This window comes from Pseudoliparis swirei, chromosome 11 (genome assembly GCF_029220125.1).
Source record: "Pseudoliparis swirei isolate HS2019 ecotype Mariana Trench chromosome 11, NWPU_hadal_v1, whole genome shotgun sequence".
NCBI lineage: Eukaryota > Metazoa > Chordata > Actinopteri > Perciformes > Liparidae > Pseudoliparis > Pseudoliparis swirei.
In genome coordinates, this window is record NC_079398.1 from 553342 (window position 1) to 570606 (window position 17265).

The 17265-nt window shown below is 43.4% G+C and overlaps 2 protein-coding genes across 2 annotated transcripts; one reads left to right on the top strand and one right to left on the bottom strand.

Annotated features, from left to right (window-relative positions):
* Positions 1-2440: 2440 nt before the first annotated feature.
* On the top strand, positions 2441-4330 carry LOC130202041 (antimicrobial peptide NK-lysin). Its single transcript, XM_056427330.1, has 5 exons — positions 2441-2552; positions 2629-2714; positions 3419-3496; positions 3592-3746; positions 4219-4330. The coding sequence occupies exons 1-5, from the start codon at positions 2504-2506 to the stop codon at positions 4292-4294; spliced, it is 444 nt and encodes a 147-aa protein (XP_056283305.1). The 5' UTR covers positions 2441-2503; the 3' UTR covers positions 4295-4330.
* Positions 4331-5414: 1084 nt separating this feature from the next.
* tonsl (tonsoku-like, DNA repair protein) lies at positions 5415-17055 on the bottom strand. The gene is made up of 28 exons (XM_056427323.1): positions 16683-17055; positions 16498-16593; positions 15842-15984; positions 15476-15659; positions 15234-15363; positions 14941-15112; positions 14711-14825; positions 14450-14601; positions 14176-14328; positions 13608-13733; positions 13225-13423; positions 13060-13115; positions 12853-12942; positions 12680-12752; positions 12413-12576; positions 11671-11794; positions 11322-11563; positions 10589-11054; positions 10300-10493; positions 10016-10125; positions 9207-9363; positions 9046-9124; positions 8654-8961; positions 7867-8038; positions 6833-7008; positions 6646-6719; positions 6292-6425; positions 5415-5941 (listed from the first exon to the last, which is right to left on the bottom strand). The coding sequence occupies exons 1-28, from the start codon at positions 16705-16707 to the stop codon at positions 5742-5744; spliced, it is 4314 nt and encodes a 1437-aa protein (XP_056283298.1). The 5' UTR covers positions 16708-17055; the 3' UTR covers positions 5415-5741.
* Between the last annotated feature and the right edge of the window lie 210 nt (positions 17056-17265).

Sequence of the window (17265 nt, forward strand, 5' to 3'; positions counted from 1 at the left end):
TCTCTCAGAATGATTCTTACATGTCTGTCATGGTTCTCTCTCCTCTCTTGGGCATACATCAGTTACCACTAAGAAACTCATTATTCACTCAAGTGGGCCCCTAAAAAATTATGCGCCATGCATGTTATGATGTTATTTAGTTGACAGAGAAAACAACTGGAGTTATTCACAGTGCACAAAGACACTTAGCCACTTAGCCAATGACCAATAAGACAATGAATTTGTCCAATGAGTTAGTTTTACCTTGCTGTATTCCAATTGGACAGTCACTATGGAATAGTGCCTTCAAACTTCATAAAAATAGCTGGCAATGATCATCTCTTAATACTTGGAAAATGTCATTATGGCATTCTGAATGTTGAAAAAGGAAGACGACAGCTGTCTGAAACTTAAAGCATTAACACGATTTAAGTTTACAAAGGTCACTCAACAACTTCGAATAAAAAAAATAATTGTAATAACCACCAAAACATAGCTCTTTTTAAAATAGACCATTAATACTTAAACTGGTCAAGGAAAATGTTGATGCAAACATGGATGAAAAGTTCTAAAAGTGATGTTGTGGTAAATGAAGATGGAGAGACATGATTCAGATTTCTGGCAACCAGCCGGGGGGCAATGTATTGCTCGCTGAAGAATGAGTCTGAATTACCTTTTTCTTCCCTTTTCCACCAATCAGATTTGAGCAAATCGACCTTGTTCTTGTCCAGGTCAAGGTCACTTTTTGGCCGGTTCTTTGATGTCACATCACGTTAATGGATCTGGCTGATGTGTACTGGTGCTGATGTTTTATATCTGCTCTGCCCACTCCTCCTCTCTACCTCCATCTGCCTGATGGATCACGGAGGTCTGGATCATGGTCCATGCCTCATACCAACTATTCATACACTCTGTCATATTCATTGAATGTGTTTTAACTCTAATTTGTCCTTCTGTACACATGACATCTATTGCACCTGTCCATCCTGGAGAGGGATCCTCCTCTGTTGCTCTCCTGAAGGGTTCTTCCCTTTTCCCCCCGTGGAGGGTTGTTTGGGAGTTTTTCCTGATCTGATGTGAGGTTTTGGGGCAGGGATGTCTATGTGTACAGATTGTAAAGCACTCCGAGACAAATTTGTAATTTGTGAGAATGGGCTATACAAAATAAACTGAGTTGAATTGAAATCTATCTATCTATCTATCTATCTATCTATATATATATATATATATATATATATATATACTTCTGTGTGATGATTCATACGAGGCCGCCATTGCAGGATGCCGCCAGCTCTTACATACTTGACTCTAGCGCCACCTGTTGGTTCATTGGAGTAACGACCAAGTGCTGTGGCTCTGAACTCGTGAGACACACAAGTAACACCTATGACTTTGGAAATTACACTTCACTCACATTTAACACTTTCACCGCAAAAGCTGTAGCAACTTTTCAGAATCAGAATCAGAATCAGAAACAGTTTTATTGCCAGGAATGTTTACACAAACGAGGATTTTTTTTTGGCGGAAGGTGCAACATTTGGACATGACAAACAACAATCAACACGACAGAAAGACAACAAATAATGTGAAAGTGTAAACTATTTGTATTGTATGCATAGCTGTTTGTCTACAGGCACAAGAATACAGTTCATTTTAAGTTAGTAAAAAAAAAAAAAGTTCTTACAGAACAAACAATAGATAACAACAGAGGTACTAATTTACAATGTATCAGATACCACACAATGATTGACCCACTTTGGCACCTATACTATGGCAAAATATATCATGATGTGTTTATTGGCATACGCTACATTTTTTCTAATCACACTTGAATAACTATTACTTTATTTATTACATTTTATGGCATACCATTATAACTTTTTTTGGATACTATAATATGACTTTTTCCAGGACAACAGTGAAGACATGTGTATGTTATTTAGATTTGATTCTTTAATGTCATACTGTACTACAAATCATTGAATTACATATTTATGGCCCATAAAATGTTTAATGAAATATTTTTGCACCATACTCCACTATTTCTGTTTATGTCATTCTTTTGCACACTATATTATGAGATGTTTATGCCATGTTTTTCTAATGTTGTTGTTTCTCATATTAAAAAACTATATTATTACAGTATTTATGACACACTACACTATGATATACTTACGTGCATCGTCTCAAAGGCAGCTGAGCTTCTTCTGATGAGCCGCTCTTGATGCCTTGTCTCCACATAAAAGTCTTGCCATGCAACACAACTGAGATGAGAGCAGAATGCACATTCAGCATCAACACCGGATAGTGGAAACATGAGTCTGCATGAGTGGGTGGTGTGAAGACGATTTCACATCACGGTGGTCTCATAACAAAACCACGTCAAGGTTTGTGATGAGCTTGCGGTTTGAATTTCCATCTGCGGGGGCTTGCAGGAGTGTTGTTCTGCAGCCCCTCACCTCTGTTGTGTATAAGAGGTGTTATCACCGGACACACACTCAGAGATCACCGCTCACTGCCAGCAATGGAAACATCTTCAGGCCTCCTTGTGTGCATTCTGGTGACATGTTCAGGTGAGCTGATGTATTTCTCATTGTAACATTGTCTTTATCGTGGTAACTTAACATTGTTTGTTCTGTCTCTTCACAGTTTGGACAGTTCACGGGAAAAGCTTCGAGGTCAACGCTGATGATGGGAAGCAGCTGGAAGTGGAAATCTCTGTGAATGCCGGCAAAGTAATGTGGCTGCTTCAAACACTCTGACACTCTGACACTCTGCAAATATCAAAATCTGATATGATCCACAATGCGTCTCTTGTCTATTTGCGATGTCTCATGAGTCATGTGTGTGTCATGTGTGTAACTGTACATTTGACCTTCAGACTGACGCCAATCAAAACTTTAAACCTGACCGTATTGCTCATCCCGGCCTAAAGACAACCTGATTAAACTCAGGCTTATGATTTATAGTGATGGACGTGTACAGATCTTTAGCAAAGTAAAAGTAATGTAATTAAAGTATCAAAACTAAAAGTACATGTTTGTCAGAAAATAGTCCCTTCGAAGCACATATTAATCATGATAGGATTGTTATTACTGATGCATCCTTTTGTAACACGTGTATATCCTTTTTCCCCTCAAATATTAGCTATTGTTCATGGACACTGACAAAAAAGGATGAGATGCATGTCAACAATTTCACAAAGACCCATTTTATCTGATTTCAACATATAGGATATTTTGATAAAATATATTTATTATATTGCCATGTTCTCGTGACAAACATTTAAAATGTCCCAATATGGTCTTACAACGAATGCATCCCTAATGAAACCATTTATTAGGTTTTTATTGACTTCTTATGTAACGCCTTTCCATCACAGACGGTATTATTTTTAGTAAACATCCCTTTGCTCAGTATGTGTCCTTTTCATCTGCAGCTTCCAGGTCTGTGCTGGGTGTGCAAGTGGGCTTTAAACAAGGTGAAGAAAGCCATCGGACCCAATGCCACTGCGGAGGTGAAGCATAGTGCAGCGGTCCGACGGCTCGGGGAGCAGGATGACCTTGTTGCTGCATTGTCATGAGCAATGATGGCGCTCTTCTTCTCTCACAGAACCTGGTGTTGAAGTTGAAGTCCGTCTGCAAACAAATTGGCCTCCTAAAACCTCTGTGCAGCAAATTTGTGAAGACGCACCTCGCAGAATTAGTTGAGGAGCTCACGACGACTGATGATGTGAAGACGATCTGTGTCAATACTGGAGCCTGCAAGTGAGTTACCGGCCCACCATTTTATTATTAACTAACAACATCATCTGAAATAGTGTTTCTTCAAAAAGCCCTTCCACAAAAATGTGTATTCTGCTATTACTACAACTCCTAAATGCTTTTTCTTTCATATACTTTCAGAGGGAAACATGATACTCTCCACTTTTGTCTTGTAGATTAAATTAACTCCACTTCGACCAACTGCATTAATCCAAAATTAATAATAATCCATTCTGCATAATGATAACTTTTGATACTTTACATACATTCTGTAAAACATTACAAGAACACTTTTACTTATAGGGGACAAACTCACTTTGTTGGTGCTTGTGCACATACATGTGGGTATCCGTCTATTAGCCCACAACTGTGAAATAACACATCGCAGTCACTTTTTTGGTTGGCTGCCTCGATCAGAAAACAGGTGATTCAACAAAGCATTACAATTATTTTGTCCCTGATGTGCTCTCTTCAGGCCCAAGGAGTCGTTGGACCTGCTCTCTTATCCAAGGGACGAGGAGTTACCGATTGAAATGAATGAATATATCTGACGTTGTATGCATGAACAATAAATAAGATGCACTTCAGTTGTCTGACTTATACTTAGTGCATAGAATATATAATCAAAACTCTCTTTCTTACAGCGTTGCAATGTCTGTAACGTATAATCTGCACATATATCAATAAATGATTGCATTTAAAATGTTCAAGAATAGTTTTTGTAGTACGAGACACTGTGACTCTAGAATTGCATCTGCACTCTTATACATATAATACCTAAAATGTTGGTCTATATCTATCACTTTTTTACTATAAAAGTACCAGGCGCTCAAACTTTCTTAAAAAATATTTTGTAATCAAGTATGTATATCCCTTTATGCAAGCTGCATTTCATATTCAAAATGACCAACATAATATTAATAGTCTGACGAGGTTCTTGTTTTGTGGTAAAGCTTCTCAGAAACCTTTATTCAGGATACTTGAACTCCACTTTTACACCCAAAAAATAGCAATGCCTTCAGCACTTTTCCAGTAGATGCATTTGTATTTGATCATAAAAAAAAAAAAGTGGGCTTTTTTTTTTTTACTGATCAACTACAAATGCATCCCCCTCATGGCTTCCAGTTTGTGTGTAGTTTTTAAAGGATGGACAGATGGCAAAAACAAGCAACCATTGCCTAACCTTCCTCTGACAGGATGTTGTTGGGTGCTTTCAATACCGTGGTCTCACCACAGCAAAGAAAAGGAGAAAAAAAACCACTTAAAGTTGGTGTGAAATAGGTTATACAAGCTGGTATACATGTTAAAATGCAGTTTACAAGTACACAGCTGGTGTCTTCTTCCAAGATATGTTGCATAAGTGAACAGATGTACAAACAGTGCAGCAAACATTATTTCAAAGTGACCTTTGAACAAGAGTCCCATCAGCCAAATGTCTGGAAGACCGCCCATTGGCCTCATCACACCATCCCACAGGTTCAGTCTGGGCACGTTGCATCGGCCAGGATATGACACACTTAGCGAGGTTGTGTTTGAGGGCACGGCAGGTTTTATGTTCAATCTGTTTCCGATATTGTCAAACAAATGAGTAAAATATGTCGTTCAGGATTTATATGAACCAGCAATAATCCCTTAATAGTGGTCACAAATAGGCCACTGAATGACGAAAGCTTCACGAGTCACTTACATTTTATTTTATAGATATGAAATTATACAATCCAGTATCCAGTGGGTTCACCACGACAAACACACTCAAGGCTCTCACAGATGCACATAAATAACAGAAACATATGAACCACACAGAATGTCCGTGGATGCCATGGCGCTGGCAGTTTGCTCCTTTCGAAGATGTAAGCCCAGTCTTCAAGTGATCGCTGCTAACCAAGCAGACCCTTGAAGGAAAAGCCCTCTTATACAAGTTGTGTGTTAATGTCTTCAGACGGCTCAAAGTTCAGCGTCAGTGGTTTACGATCAGCCGTCGTCTCCGTTTCCCCTCCATCACGAGGAGGTGGCAGCAGTGAGCAGACACTTACTGTTTCGGTCAATGAAGTGTCCGCGGGACCGACTTGTGTCCCAGCTCTGCTTCAAGGCCTGCCGGTCCAGCTTGTTGAGCCCCTGAGAGCAAAGACGGAGATCCTTGACCAGCTCTGACAAACCATCCAGACCGCCACTGTCCCAGGGGCCAGACACCTCACAACCTGTGGGCCAAGCAACAAGGAGCTTATATTAGCCCACCTTTGTGTTAAAATAGTATACTTAATACAGACATCCTCACCAGTTCAAATGTAAACTAACTGTTAACATTTAAAATGATTATTTATTTGATCTCACAGTCAAAAAATACAAGTCAACATGAACAATTGTCTCCCAAATCCCCAAAATAAATCTCACATCTGCTACACAGACAATCTATTGTGACAGATGATATACGGCAGTGAGCATCCAGGGCAATTTGGATATAAAAAATAACACGTAGGTTTGGACCAGCACGCACACGCACGCACGCACACACACACACGCACGCACACACACGCACACACGCACACACCTTGCAGGTTTAGAAGGGTCAGAGGTCGACAAGCCTCTCGGAGTGAGGCCAGGATGTTGTGAAGTGCTGCTGAGGTAACAGATGGATTTCCTGAGAGGTTCAGACTCACCAGAGTCGGGCAGGAGGGCAGGCACCTGAACGGAGAACCAAAAGGTTTCACAGAGAAACGGATGATTGCATAGAGAGGCCAACAAAAGGCAAACCACAGGAATCCTAAATTAAAGATGGTTCACTGTGACAAAGAGGACTTGGCTTTGTGTTAATGTTCGAGGCATTAATGGATCCAATCATAATATCATAATATAGTTATCAGAAAAATGCAGCACACACACACACACACACACACACACTCACCTGGCCAAGGTGGCTACGCTGCTGTCTGTCAACCCGTTTGCTGCCAGACTCAGGTGGGTCAGTGAACACTCATCCTAGAACAAAGACCAATGCTTATATTTGTCTGTAATGTCCTGAGGTTACACCTAAAGCTCATGAATGAAATCCGTATATTTAATAGTACAACACGCGATTTTCATGTGTGTACCTGCGACAAGATTTTGGTGAGGTGTTCCAGCGCCGGGTAATCTGCCGGACCCCTGCAGACTGCAGACAGGTCCAGGTGTGTGAGACAGCGAAGAGGCAGCGTCTTTAACACGAGCTCAAAGCCAGTGGAGCCCAGTGCATTGTGGGATAGACACACTGATTTCAGGTGGCCGGTTCCTGAAAGATCAGAGTATTAATCTATTTATTTATATACACATTGTAAAAATATATATATCTTTCTTTCAAGCTAAAGGACAATATATGTTGGTTTCTGATACATATTGGATTGTAAATACGATAATATCAGATGTTGTTATGTCGAGCGATTTAAAAAAACGCGACACAAAAGCTTGCTTGTAATTTAAACCTCTCAAACAAGGATTTGAATAAAACAGGACACTCTTAGCTTTATTCATTCCGCTTATCACACACACTTCAAGCGCTAATTTAAAACCTATTGAAACAAACACAACGTTATCCATCCCAATAACTAACCTGGCATCTAACACATCAGTGGCATTTTAGTTGAGCTGAAGTAAACTCTGACTCGGCCTCTTTCACACACGGTTTCCTGTAAATTACTGGTCCCCGCTTGTGATTTCCACTATTCACACCTGCATTACAACCGGAACAGATGGGGGCAAGGGAGACACGTCTGAATACCGATCCCCATAAAACTCAATAGAAGAAGATGGAGGGAGTCCGGATGTGTTTCTACGTCATTTTCATCCACATGGCGTTCGAGGAGCTGTTTTTCTCTCACCTACGAAAGCTTTGGGCGTAAATGCTAAACCTTCAACAAGTCAGGGATAATTAAACAATGTAGTTGGACGTAACCGGCTATGGGCTTATCTCTTCAACGTTACTGCCCTTCACTCCAAACACGGACGTACCAACGTTTCCCCTGAAAGGCCCTTGGGGGAGGAAAGTGGCGGTGCAGACTTCCTCCGCTTCCATTCACAAATGGCGCCGTGCAGGACATGTTCCTGAACAATTTATAGGCTCCATGTGTGAAAAGGGACTCTAGGCGGTCACCTGTCAGAGCGTTGGCCAGCAGCAGCCGATGCTGCTGGAGGAAGCGAGCGGTGAGGCCACAGGCCTGCAGAGACAGCTTGGCTAACAGAGGGCAGCAGGACAGCAGACAGGACAGGGTCTCGGACACACTGTCCCCCAGCGGGTTCATGCTGAGGTCAAGCTCCTCCAGGCACTGTGAGAGGAAACAACAACAAACAGCACCGTGCATAAGAGATTAAATGTGTTGAACTGTCATTCTCAGGTGTGACGGTAAGATGTGCAAGGAGTGTGAGATGTGTGATGGTGTTTGTTTCAACACTGTGGTGGTTTTTTTTTGACGTACGAAGGGCTTGTTATTTCCTGAATTGCTCAAATCTATTTCCCCAAATAGCAACAAGGAGGACAAGCTTTTTCTGACACACCCGTTCTTTTAGACTCTGAAAAGGAAAATGTAAAACCGTCTCTGTATTTATAAGAATCCTGCCACAAAGGCAATACAATAGAATAGACTAGCATTCTGTGTGTAGTACTGAATCCAACCGCAGCATGTCTTTCCATTACTTTTTAAAATTCAATTAAATACGAGGGAATTTATTTATTTTGTTCAGTGCCTTGGTGGAGGCAAAATCGCTGCACATAAAACAGAAACTACCTGCATTGCTTGTAAAAAGAGTGGGCAAATAAGATACATTGTGATTAAGGGTGAGTGCCCGCTTTAAAGTTACGATAATATTAATTAAATAAACTAACTACAATGTAAATCAAAGTGAGTGGAAAAAGAAAAAAAAACTCCGTCCTGGCTCTTTACCGGAAACGCAGGATGACTCTGTCCCTTTAAAGCATTCACCGCCTTCTCCAGCCCGTCTCCTGTAATGCCATTGGCAGAAATGTCCAACAGCCGAAGCCGAGGCATGGTGATTGTCGTGGCAACCAGCTCGGGAAGAAGGTTGTCATGGAGACGGTTGCCGGAAATATGCAGCTCGGTGAGGCTGGCCTGCAGTTTTAGGGCACGAAGGAGCGGGTTGAGGGAAGAGGCCGCCAGGCTGAGGCCGCACACCGACACAGAGGAGCTCCCATCCTGCACCTCACACAGCCGGGTGACACGCTTGTTCTCATCTGCAGGGACACGGACAGAAGCTCAATGGGGTTTTTCAAAAATGTGCGTGTCTGCATTTGTGGGCATTTGTGTGTGTTGCTCACCCACTGCCAGGCTTTGACAGGCTTTCTTATAGCGCTCAGGGAGAGGAGGAAGATCCCAGGAGCAAACCTCGGCCAGAACCTACAACAGCACAACACCGCCTGCATCACTCCATGGAAATAAGTCATATAACGAAGATACTTCCCTTAAAGCCAGTCCTTACCTCCTCATTGGTGTGGAGGACAGCCATCAGAAGGTCCTGCGGGGAGAGCAGAGCCCCTTCCTTCTGCAGGGAGAGGTGAGGCAGAAGGCCACATTTCTGGTAATAACGCTGCGCGGCCTGCTCACACAGCCAGGACACGGTGCAGGAGGCCGCCTCACTGGGACACAGCGGAGGGAGGACACGGATGAACGCAGGGAAAACCACAAGCACGGTGCTTAAAGTCGACGCCCATGTGGAGTCCACAGAAATACACTACCGTTCAAAAGTTTGGGGTCATCCAGACAATTTTGTGTCTTCCATGAAAACTCACACTTTTATTTATCAAATGAATTGAACATTTCATAGAACATATAGTCAAGACATTGACAAGGTTAGAAATAATGATTAATATTTGAAGTATTAATTTTGTTCTTCAAACTTCAAGCTCAAAGGAAGGCCAGTTGTATAGCTTATATCACCAGCATAACTGTTTTCAGCTGTGCTAGCATAATTGCACAAGGGTTTTCTAATCAGACATTAGTCTTCTAAGGCGATTAGCAAACACAATGTACCATTAGAACACTGGAGTGATAGTTGATGGAAATGGGCCTCTATACACCTGGAGATATTTCATTAGAAACCAGACACTTCCACCTTGAATATTAATTTACCACATTAACAATGTATAGAGTGTATTTTTGATTAATTTAATGTTATCTTTATTGAAAAAACAGTGCTTTTCTCTGAAAAATAAAGACATTTCTAAGTGACTCCAAACTTTTGAACGGTGTCATTCATTAATATCATGCAAAAGTGACATATACACCGACCTTTGCGGAACTGGGATGAGGAAAACATCTTCCTGAACTCTGACCCTCATTCTGATGGGTGGGGGCAGTGATCCCGCCAGAGGAGCAGCAACAACACAATGAGCTGCAGGCTAAAACGTATTGACAAATAAAAAAATACAAAGAAGAGACTTTGTTTGTTTTGCCACGTCCAGAAGGTGTCGTCACGTCTGCCTGACTCCATGTGAATGCAGTATTTGTCCAATTGTGTATTTTTCCACAGTAGAACTGACTCCATCTCCAACTCATCAGATAATCTTTCTCACCTGCATGAATATTTGTGGGTATGGTGGCGTTTCAGGTCTCATGTCCTCCTCGTCTGTAACTGTAGGGCTGTGTGACCTGTTGACCTCTCGTCTGCCCAACCGGACCATCCCTGGCATCTGAGTCATTTTGACCTGTCGAGGCTTCAGGATGCTGTTCTTTTTCAGAGGGAGACTCCTGCTGGAGGACGAAGGAACTACAGAACATGAAAGAAAAAGGGTCATAATGAAGGTACAGAAAGTAAATAAATGTGGATGGAAATAAAATAAGACAAATAAGTCAAGTCATTACTTCTGTAGGCCGAGTCAGAGTTTAAGAGGCTGTTTTGGCCTCTTGATGTTGAGGCACCGTCCTCCCCTCTCATCCCACTCTGATCCACTACAAGCCTCCTCTTCTTCTTTGGCTGCATTTCCCCCAAATCATCCTCCAGCCAGTCATCAGCCACATACTCCTCCTCGGGAACCAGAGCGGATTTGTTGCTGGATGAAACAGCTGGTATGCTGGAAAACTGAGGCTGTGCCGGACCCTGGAGAAGACTTTTGGCGCTGCCTAAGCCTCGAATGGCACTGTGGTACTCCTCTCGTGCAAAGACAGATGGCGCGGGCGCCTCCCTGAGACTTTCTCGACCGGAGTTGGGGATCGGGTTGGTCTCCCTGTTTTGACTCGGGGCCGCTGGGAAACTGTGTCGAGGGCGGACGGCACGGAGAGGACTCACCTGGCACTCGGAGTCGCTGCCCTCTGAGGAGCTGCTGTTATTCTAAGGAAGACATGCAGACAAATCACGGACAGTAATTGTAGACATCAAGAGTTCAGTTTCAGTGCCGTGGTTTCTGAAGGGGCAACCAAGGTCATTTACAACTTTTCCAGACCTTTCTGACATCACATTGTATGCTACAATGAGCCTTCTACGTTACTGCGGCTGGCAGCGGTGACGGTTCCTTCCTGGAGCACAATCCACTGGAGCAACCGGCAGTTTAAATTGTGTAAAAAGTATTTATCTAAGGAGGCATTTGGCAGACGTTACCCCGTACAGGACAGCAGCCTCTGTTCCTCTGGCTTTGTGCCGCTGCGCTGAGCCGCTGCCCGTCCACCGTTTGGGGCTGGCGGGTCCTGCCTCCACCTCTGAGCTCCTGTTGGCCCGGGGCCGGTCTTGGCTGGAGGAGCGGCCCCCGTCAGAGGACAGCAGCGGCTCGGACATCTCAGCATCAAACAGCTGGCTGTCCTGCAGCGCATCGAACGCCTTGGCCGGGGCCGCAGCACCGGGCACTGTGTGAGACAGAGATAAGTATGGGGGGGGGGGGGAACAGTGTCTGAAAGGATATTTTTTTTAAAGGCAAACCGGGGCTGAACTGTTGATGATGTAAAGGCCTCACCTCCCCCTGCAAGTGCCTTCCTGAGCAGTCTCTCGGTAGCGACGCACTGCTGCTTGGCGTCACTGTCCAACTCTCTGCTGTACGTCCTCTGCCACTGCCGCAGGGTGTCCATGGCGGTGTCACCCTGACAGAGGATGGAGGACGCATGAGGCAGACATTCAGCGTTCTCAGAGGGGCGGAAACTCTTTAACCAGAAGGACGCAGACTGGGACTCACAACCGGGGCTACCAAAACCAACAAGAGAGGCTCCAACTCGCAGCGTGAGAGTGACTTCTTCCTCGTAACTCCACCAGAACTTTGCTTGGCAAATAGCTGCCGCTATAATAATGTAATGAATGTTTTATAACCTTTTAGATTTCAAGTATTTCCGCTGTGGAATTTTTAACTAGATTATGGTGACAGGAATCATGACCAAGCCTCCATGACTGGAAATAAATATGAAGTTGTAATTGTGACGCAAATCCCATTTAAACTAAGAGGGAATTAAATGGAAGATGTAATTAATGGTTTCATTATGAAAAACAAACATATATACATGATCTTAAGTTATATTAATGATATCCATTACATGAGACATAAATGTGTACTGTATTTTAAATGAATAAATTGTATTTAAAAAGTGTCATGATTTCTGAGTTTCATTTATATTACAGTGAAATAATCATTGGTAAATATTACTACCACAGAACCTGCTCCTGTAATTAACCAGAGGTTAAAATGCCACACACACACACACACACACCTTAGAGTTGCGTTGGGTCACAGACGCCCCTCGCTCCACCAAGAGTCTTGCAACATTGAAATTGCCACACGAGAGGGCATCGTGTAGAGGCGTCACTCCTTCACACGAGGGCCCACCTGGATCATTAATGTTCGCGCCGTGCTCCAGAAGCACAGGTACAATGTCTGCACGAGAGAAAGAGGATGCAAGAGTTGCTCTTTTCTATTTCCGACTCAAAGAAAAACCCTGTTAAACAAGGTGATATTAAGTTATTATGAAATCAGTTACCATAGTGACCGTGGTTGCAGGCCTCATGAAGAGGAGTCCAGCCACAATAATCTCTTGGGTTCACTGGGTGACCCTGACATAGAAGCAGAGCATCATTGGTTATCTTACAATTCAGGTTGTCTTTTTTTAAACTCTCTTCTTATCTTGAAACAAAAATGACTTGTTTTCCTCACCTGTTCCACCAGATACTGGACCTGCTTCAGGTTTCCGTCGATACAAGCTCTGTGCAGAGTCGTCTCGCCCTTCTCGTTCCTCTTGTTCCACTAAAGTAGGAAAAAGGATACAAAAAGAGCAGAGGCTGAAACACTGCAGAGGGAGGACATATACTACAAAGATGAGATGATTGCTGGGGGAAATTACAACAGATCCAAATCACTCACCCTTCCCGTCTTCCTCCTTCCTGATACCATCTTGTCATAACCTTCCAAATCATCATCTACAAGCCAGATGAAAAGTAATATGTGACACAAATACACAAACAGAAACATATGATAACTTTGGGAAATATTATAATTTGTCTCGCGATGTCAGAATGTCAGTTCTACCGGAGTCTGAGAGAACGACATCGCTGTCGTCCAGAGGTTCACTGTTGTCCATCTCCTCCTCTTCCTCGTCCTCCCCATCGCTCGCATCTGGAGCCCAGCCCTCAGCAGCACACAGCTCCTGCAGCCTCGCCTCAGTGTCATCAATCTGCGATGAGCCGTGTCGTCTCTGCGCCGCCAGCCAGAGCCTCAGCCCGCGTCTCTGTTGGAGAGAAGTGAGTGGACACAGCATCGGCTTTTCAAACCTTTAGAAAGTATAATTCTCTTCACATAGTATATGGATTGGCAGCTATTTTGAAGGGGAACTCGGTATGAAAACCTGTGAATGAATCTGCTTTTTGAATCCAGTTTGACGTTCTCGTATCCGATTCATCTTTTCAGCTCACCTGCAGTCTGGTCTGGCCAGACTTCTGAGCGCAGTGTGAGGCTGCAGTGTAGCTGCCCTCCATTTCCTCAAAGGCACAGCCGCTCTCCTCCTGAGCTGTCGCGATGTTCAGCCAAGTACTACACTCCTGGTATACACACAGACAAGTGATGAAACCACAGGGACGATTTATTCTTAGAATATGATCAACTGGGAGGAGACCCCGGGGAAGACCCAGGACAAGCTGGAGGGATTATATCTCCCAGCTGGCCTGTGAACGCCTCGGGATCCCCCAGAATGAGTTGGAAAATGTTGCGGGTGAGAGGGAAGTCTGGGTCAGACCCAACCACGGAATAAGCGAATGAAAATGGATGGATGGGTGGATGGAATATGATAAATTATGTGGACAGTTGGACAGTTTAAAGTAACTGCTAATCAACAACCAATCAGGTCATCTCCCCAAATCATAAAGGTAATTCAGCTGTGATTTATTTTATGTACTCAAACAATATATTGTATATTATATACATGATTAACCTGTTGTCGCGAAACCCAACTATTGTCACTATGATCATATAGTTCATGCATACCTCGGCCGGGCTGCCCTGTCGTAAAGCCAGCTCCTGCCTGTAGTGCTCCACTGCCTCGCTGTGCTGCCTCAGGTCTGTGTGGGTCGCAGCCAGGGACACATGGATGACAGCCAGCTCCCTTGCAGGCTTCCCCAACGCTTCAGCGCCCTTTAACTGCAACACATAGAAAACGCTACTTAACATAATTCAATATATTATGTAAATGCACTTAAACGGGGAGAAGTTCAAACGCAGTGATATTGGGTGCTCAAATAAACATTAAAATGTTCTTTACCTGAGCTTGATATGCATCCAGAGCTTTTCTGTAACAGCCGACCTTACAGTAAAGGTCCCCCAGCTGCTCTGCCAGCCCCACGGCCTGATGGGAGGTAACTCTTTTGCCCTGATCCTCCCCCAAGTCTTCCTCCAATTTACAACCCTTATCCGCTATGAAATTCAAACAAACCACGCCATCAACTCAGCTATCTTTGTGAAAAACAATCCCATATAAAAATAATCAACATGACTGAGTAGGTAAACAGACTTGCTCTTTTACCATATTTAAAAGCTTTCTTCACTGCTTGCCTGTCCTGTGGCTGCTGGGAACCCAGAGAGACGGCTTTCTTCAGAGAGCGCCTGGCTGCTACAAAATCAGCCAGAGACAACTGCACCTGTGGATAAATGTCATGGAGATGCACCAGTTACAAAATGTACAGCCACGATAACAGAACACGTGACTGCAATTTGACTATTTTTGCGAAAGCTTTCTCAAGAGATGGTGTATACCTTGCCGATGCAGTGGAAGCACTCGCTCTCACTGAACTTGTCCTTGATCTTCCTTGCACACTCTTTGGCCTGTTCCAGGCAGCGCACAGCGTTAGACTGCTGACCGTGACGGAAGTAAATGTTGCCCAGGTTAAAATTTGCACGGTAGAGATCCTCCAGCAGATTACTCTTCCTTTACAGGATTAGAATGTAGAAAGCAGAATTACCAATACTTTACGGTCATCTTCAAAACACAATCATTGTAAGTTAAGAGTACCCAAACAAATTATAGTTATAGTTGAAGAGGTTCTTACTCTGCAATAAAGACACTTCGTCTGATGAACTCGCTGCAACGTTTGTGCTCCCCGAGATGATCACAGACCAGACCAAGATTGAGGAAGAGGCGGGCCTTCATCTCTCTAATCTCTCGCTCCGGCACAGACCCTGGAAGAAAGAAAAAGAAAACAAACATTACAAAAACCATGAGCACTAGATAACTTAACAGGCTCCATAAAAACCCAGAGGATACAAACAAGTACATGAAAACAGTGCGGACCTTCAAGGCGGTCATCTACAATGGCCAGGCTCTTCCTGAAGGCATCCTCTGCGTGCTCCAAACTGTTCCTCGATTGGTCCGATTCATAACAGAAGAGGTAGGTTCGACCAATCGTGGCGAGTGCCCTTTGCTCCTCAGCATGATCTCTGACAGAGCGAGCCAAGTCCAGGTGGCATCGCTGGTGCTGAAGAAGAAAAATACATACGACGCCTGAAATGCTTTCTTAATGTCCACGGAGCGTTTCCATATGAGCCGGCATGTTGCCCGCTACCTTTGCATCACTATAGCACTGACATTACAAGCTGAAATAATTACTTTAAATGGCCACAGAAACCCCTTCTGTATGAAGCAGACCAGTCTACTCACTTTCAAAGCGGCTTCGATGTTTCCCATCTCTGCGTAGCATTCTCCTATCTTACGATTGGCCACAGCTCGTCCAATCACATCGTTTAGCACCTCAGAGAAAGACAACTCCTGCTGGTGCTCCCTAATGGCAGCCTCATAATCACCTGAGATACACAACAAATAGGAGGGGGGATGAATGAGTACATTAAGAACAGGACAGTAATGCCAGAGCTGCACTTTACATTCCTGGTTTTATTATTATTATTATTATTATTATTATTATGTGCATAGGGACAGACATGTGACACCAGAAATGATTGCATACTTTCAGGGATTATAACTCAAAATAAAAGACAAGTAATAATAATAATAATAATTCAGATTTCTATAGCACAAGTTAATTAATTAAACTACTTTATTTCACACTAGGAGCAGTTTAACTAACAATCGTTAATCCATATATATTTATCACATGATGAGTAACTCAGTATAATCAGTATTATTTAGACATATTACTGCCATCTATTCTGTTTGAACACTTCTGATGTGTCCTTATCTGTATTGTATCATTAAGACCGTATACATTATACTATATGTTCCTACTAGATTCCCACTACTGTCATACAGATCTTTACTCAACAGTAAATTCAATATTGTGAATATTATGAACCACTTACCACTTCTGGACAGCAGCTCTCCGAGCTGATTGCAGATATTCGCTTCCTCTCCTAAATTGTTGCTGCTCTGCGCTTTGCTCTTTGCTTTCTGCAGCTCTGCAGAGGAACATCACGAGTCAACAGTGTAAACAATACAAACAAACGTGATAAACACGCGTCTTACAACACCGTTAATCAAAACGTACGTTTAATCTCCCGTGTGGAGCTCATCGTGATGCGGCCCTGATGGGTAAACGATGTGTTAGCGAACCACCACGCAGCGCGTTTAGCTTAGCGAGCCCCAGCTGGCAAAACATAAACAAACCAACTTATTTCCTTCGCTTTCACTTATTCTTCAATGTGCATGTCAATGAATGTCCTGCTTGTCATTCACGTATCCGATCGTGTCTAACATCTCATCAAACAGCGCGACCAGGGAAACCGTGCAGTAAACATCAGTTTGCCTCAGCTACCAGTCCTCTGTCAACTTTGCAAAGCCCCGCCAGTATTCCGGGAGCCAGTGACTAAGTGGAGTAACTATGCCCCGATCACGGCCTCTCAGGCACACATCCCGCTTGGCTCAATATGATTATAAAGTCCTGCGTTCTACACTGCCCTCAACCGCTAACGTCAATATAACTTAGCACTTAAAAATACCGTATAAGATGTGTTAATAAGTCTGTGGATGGTGTACTGCAGACTGCAGAGTGTGCCTGTCCATCTGGCAGACTAAAGTCCGGGCACAATAACAGACCTCACTTCTGAGTACCGTTCATTGGCTAACGTCAG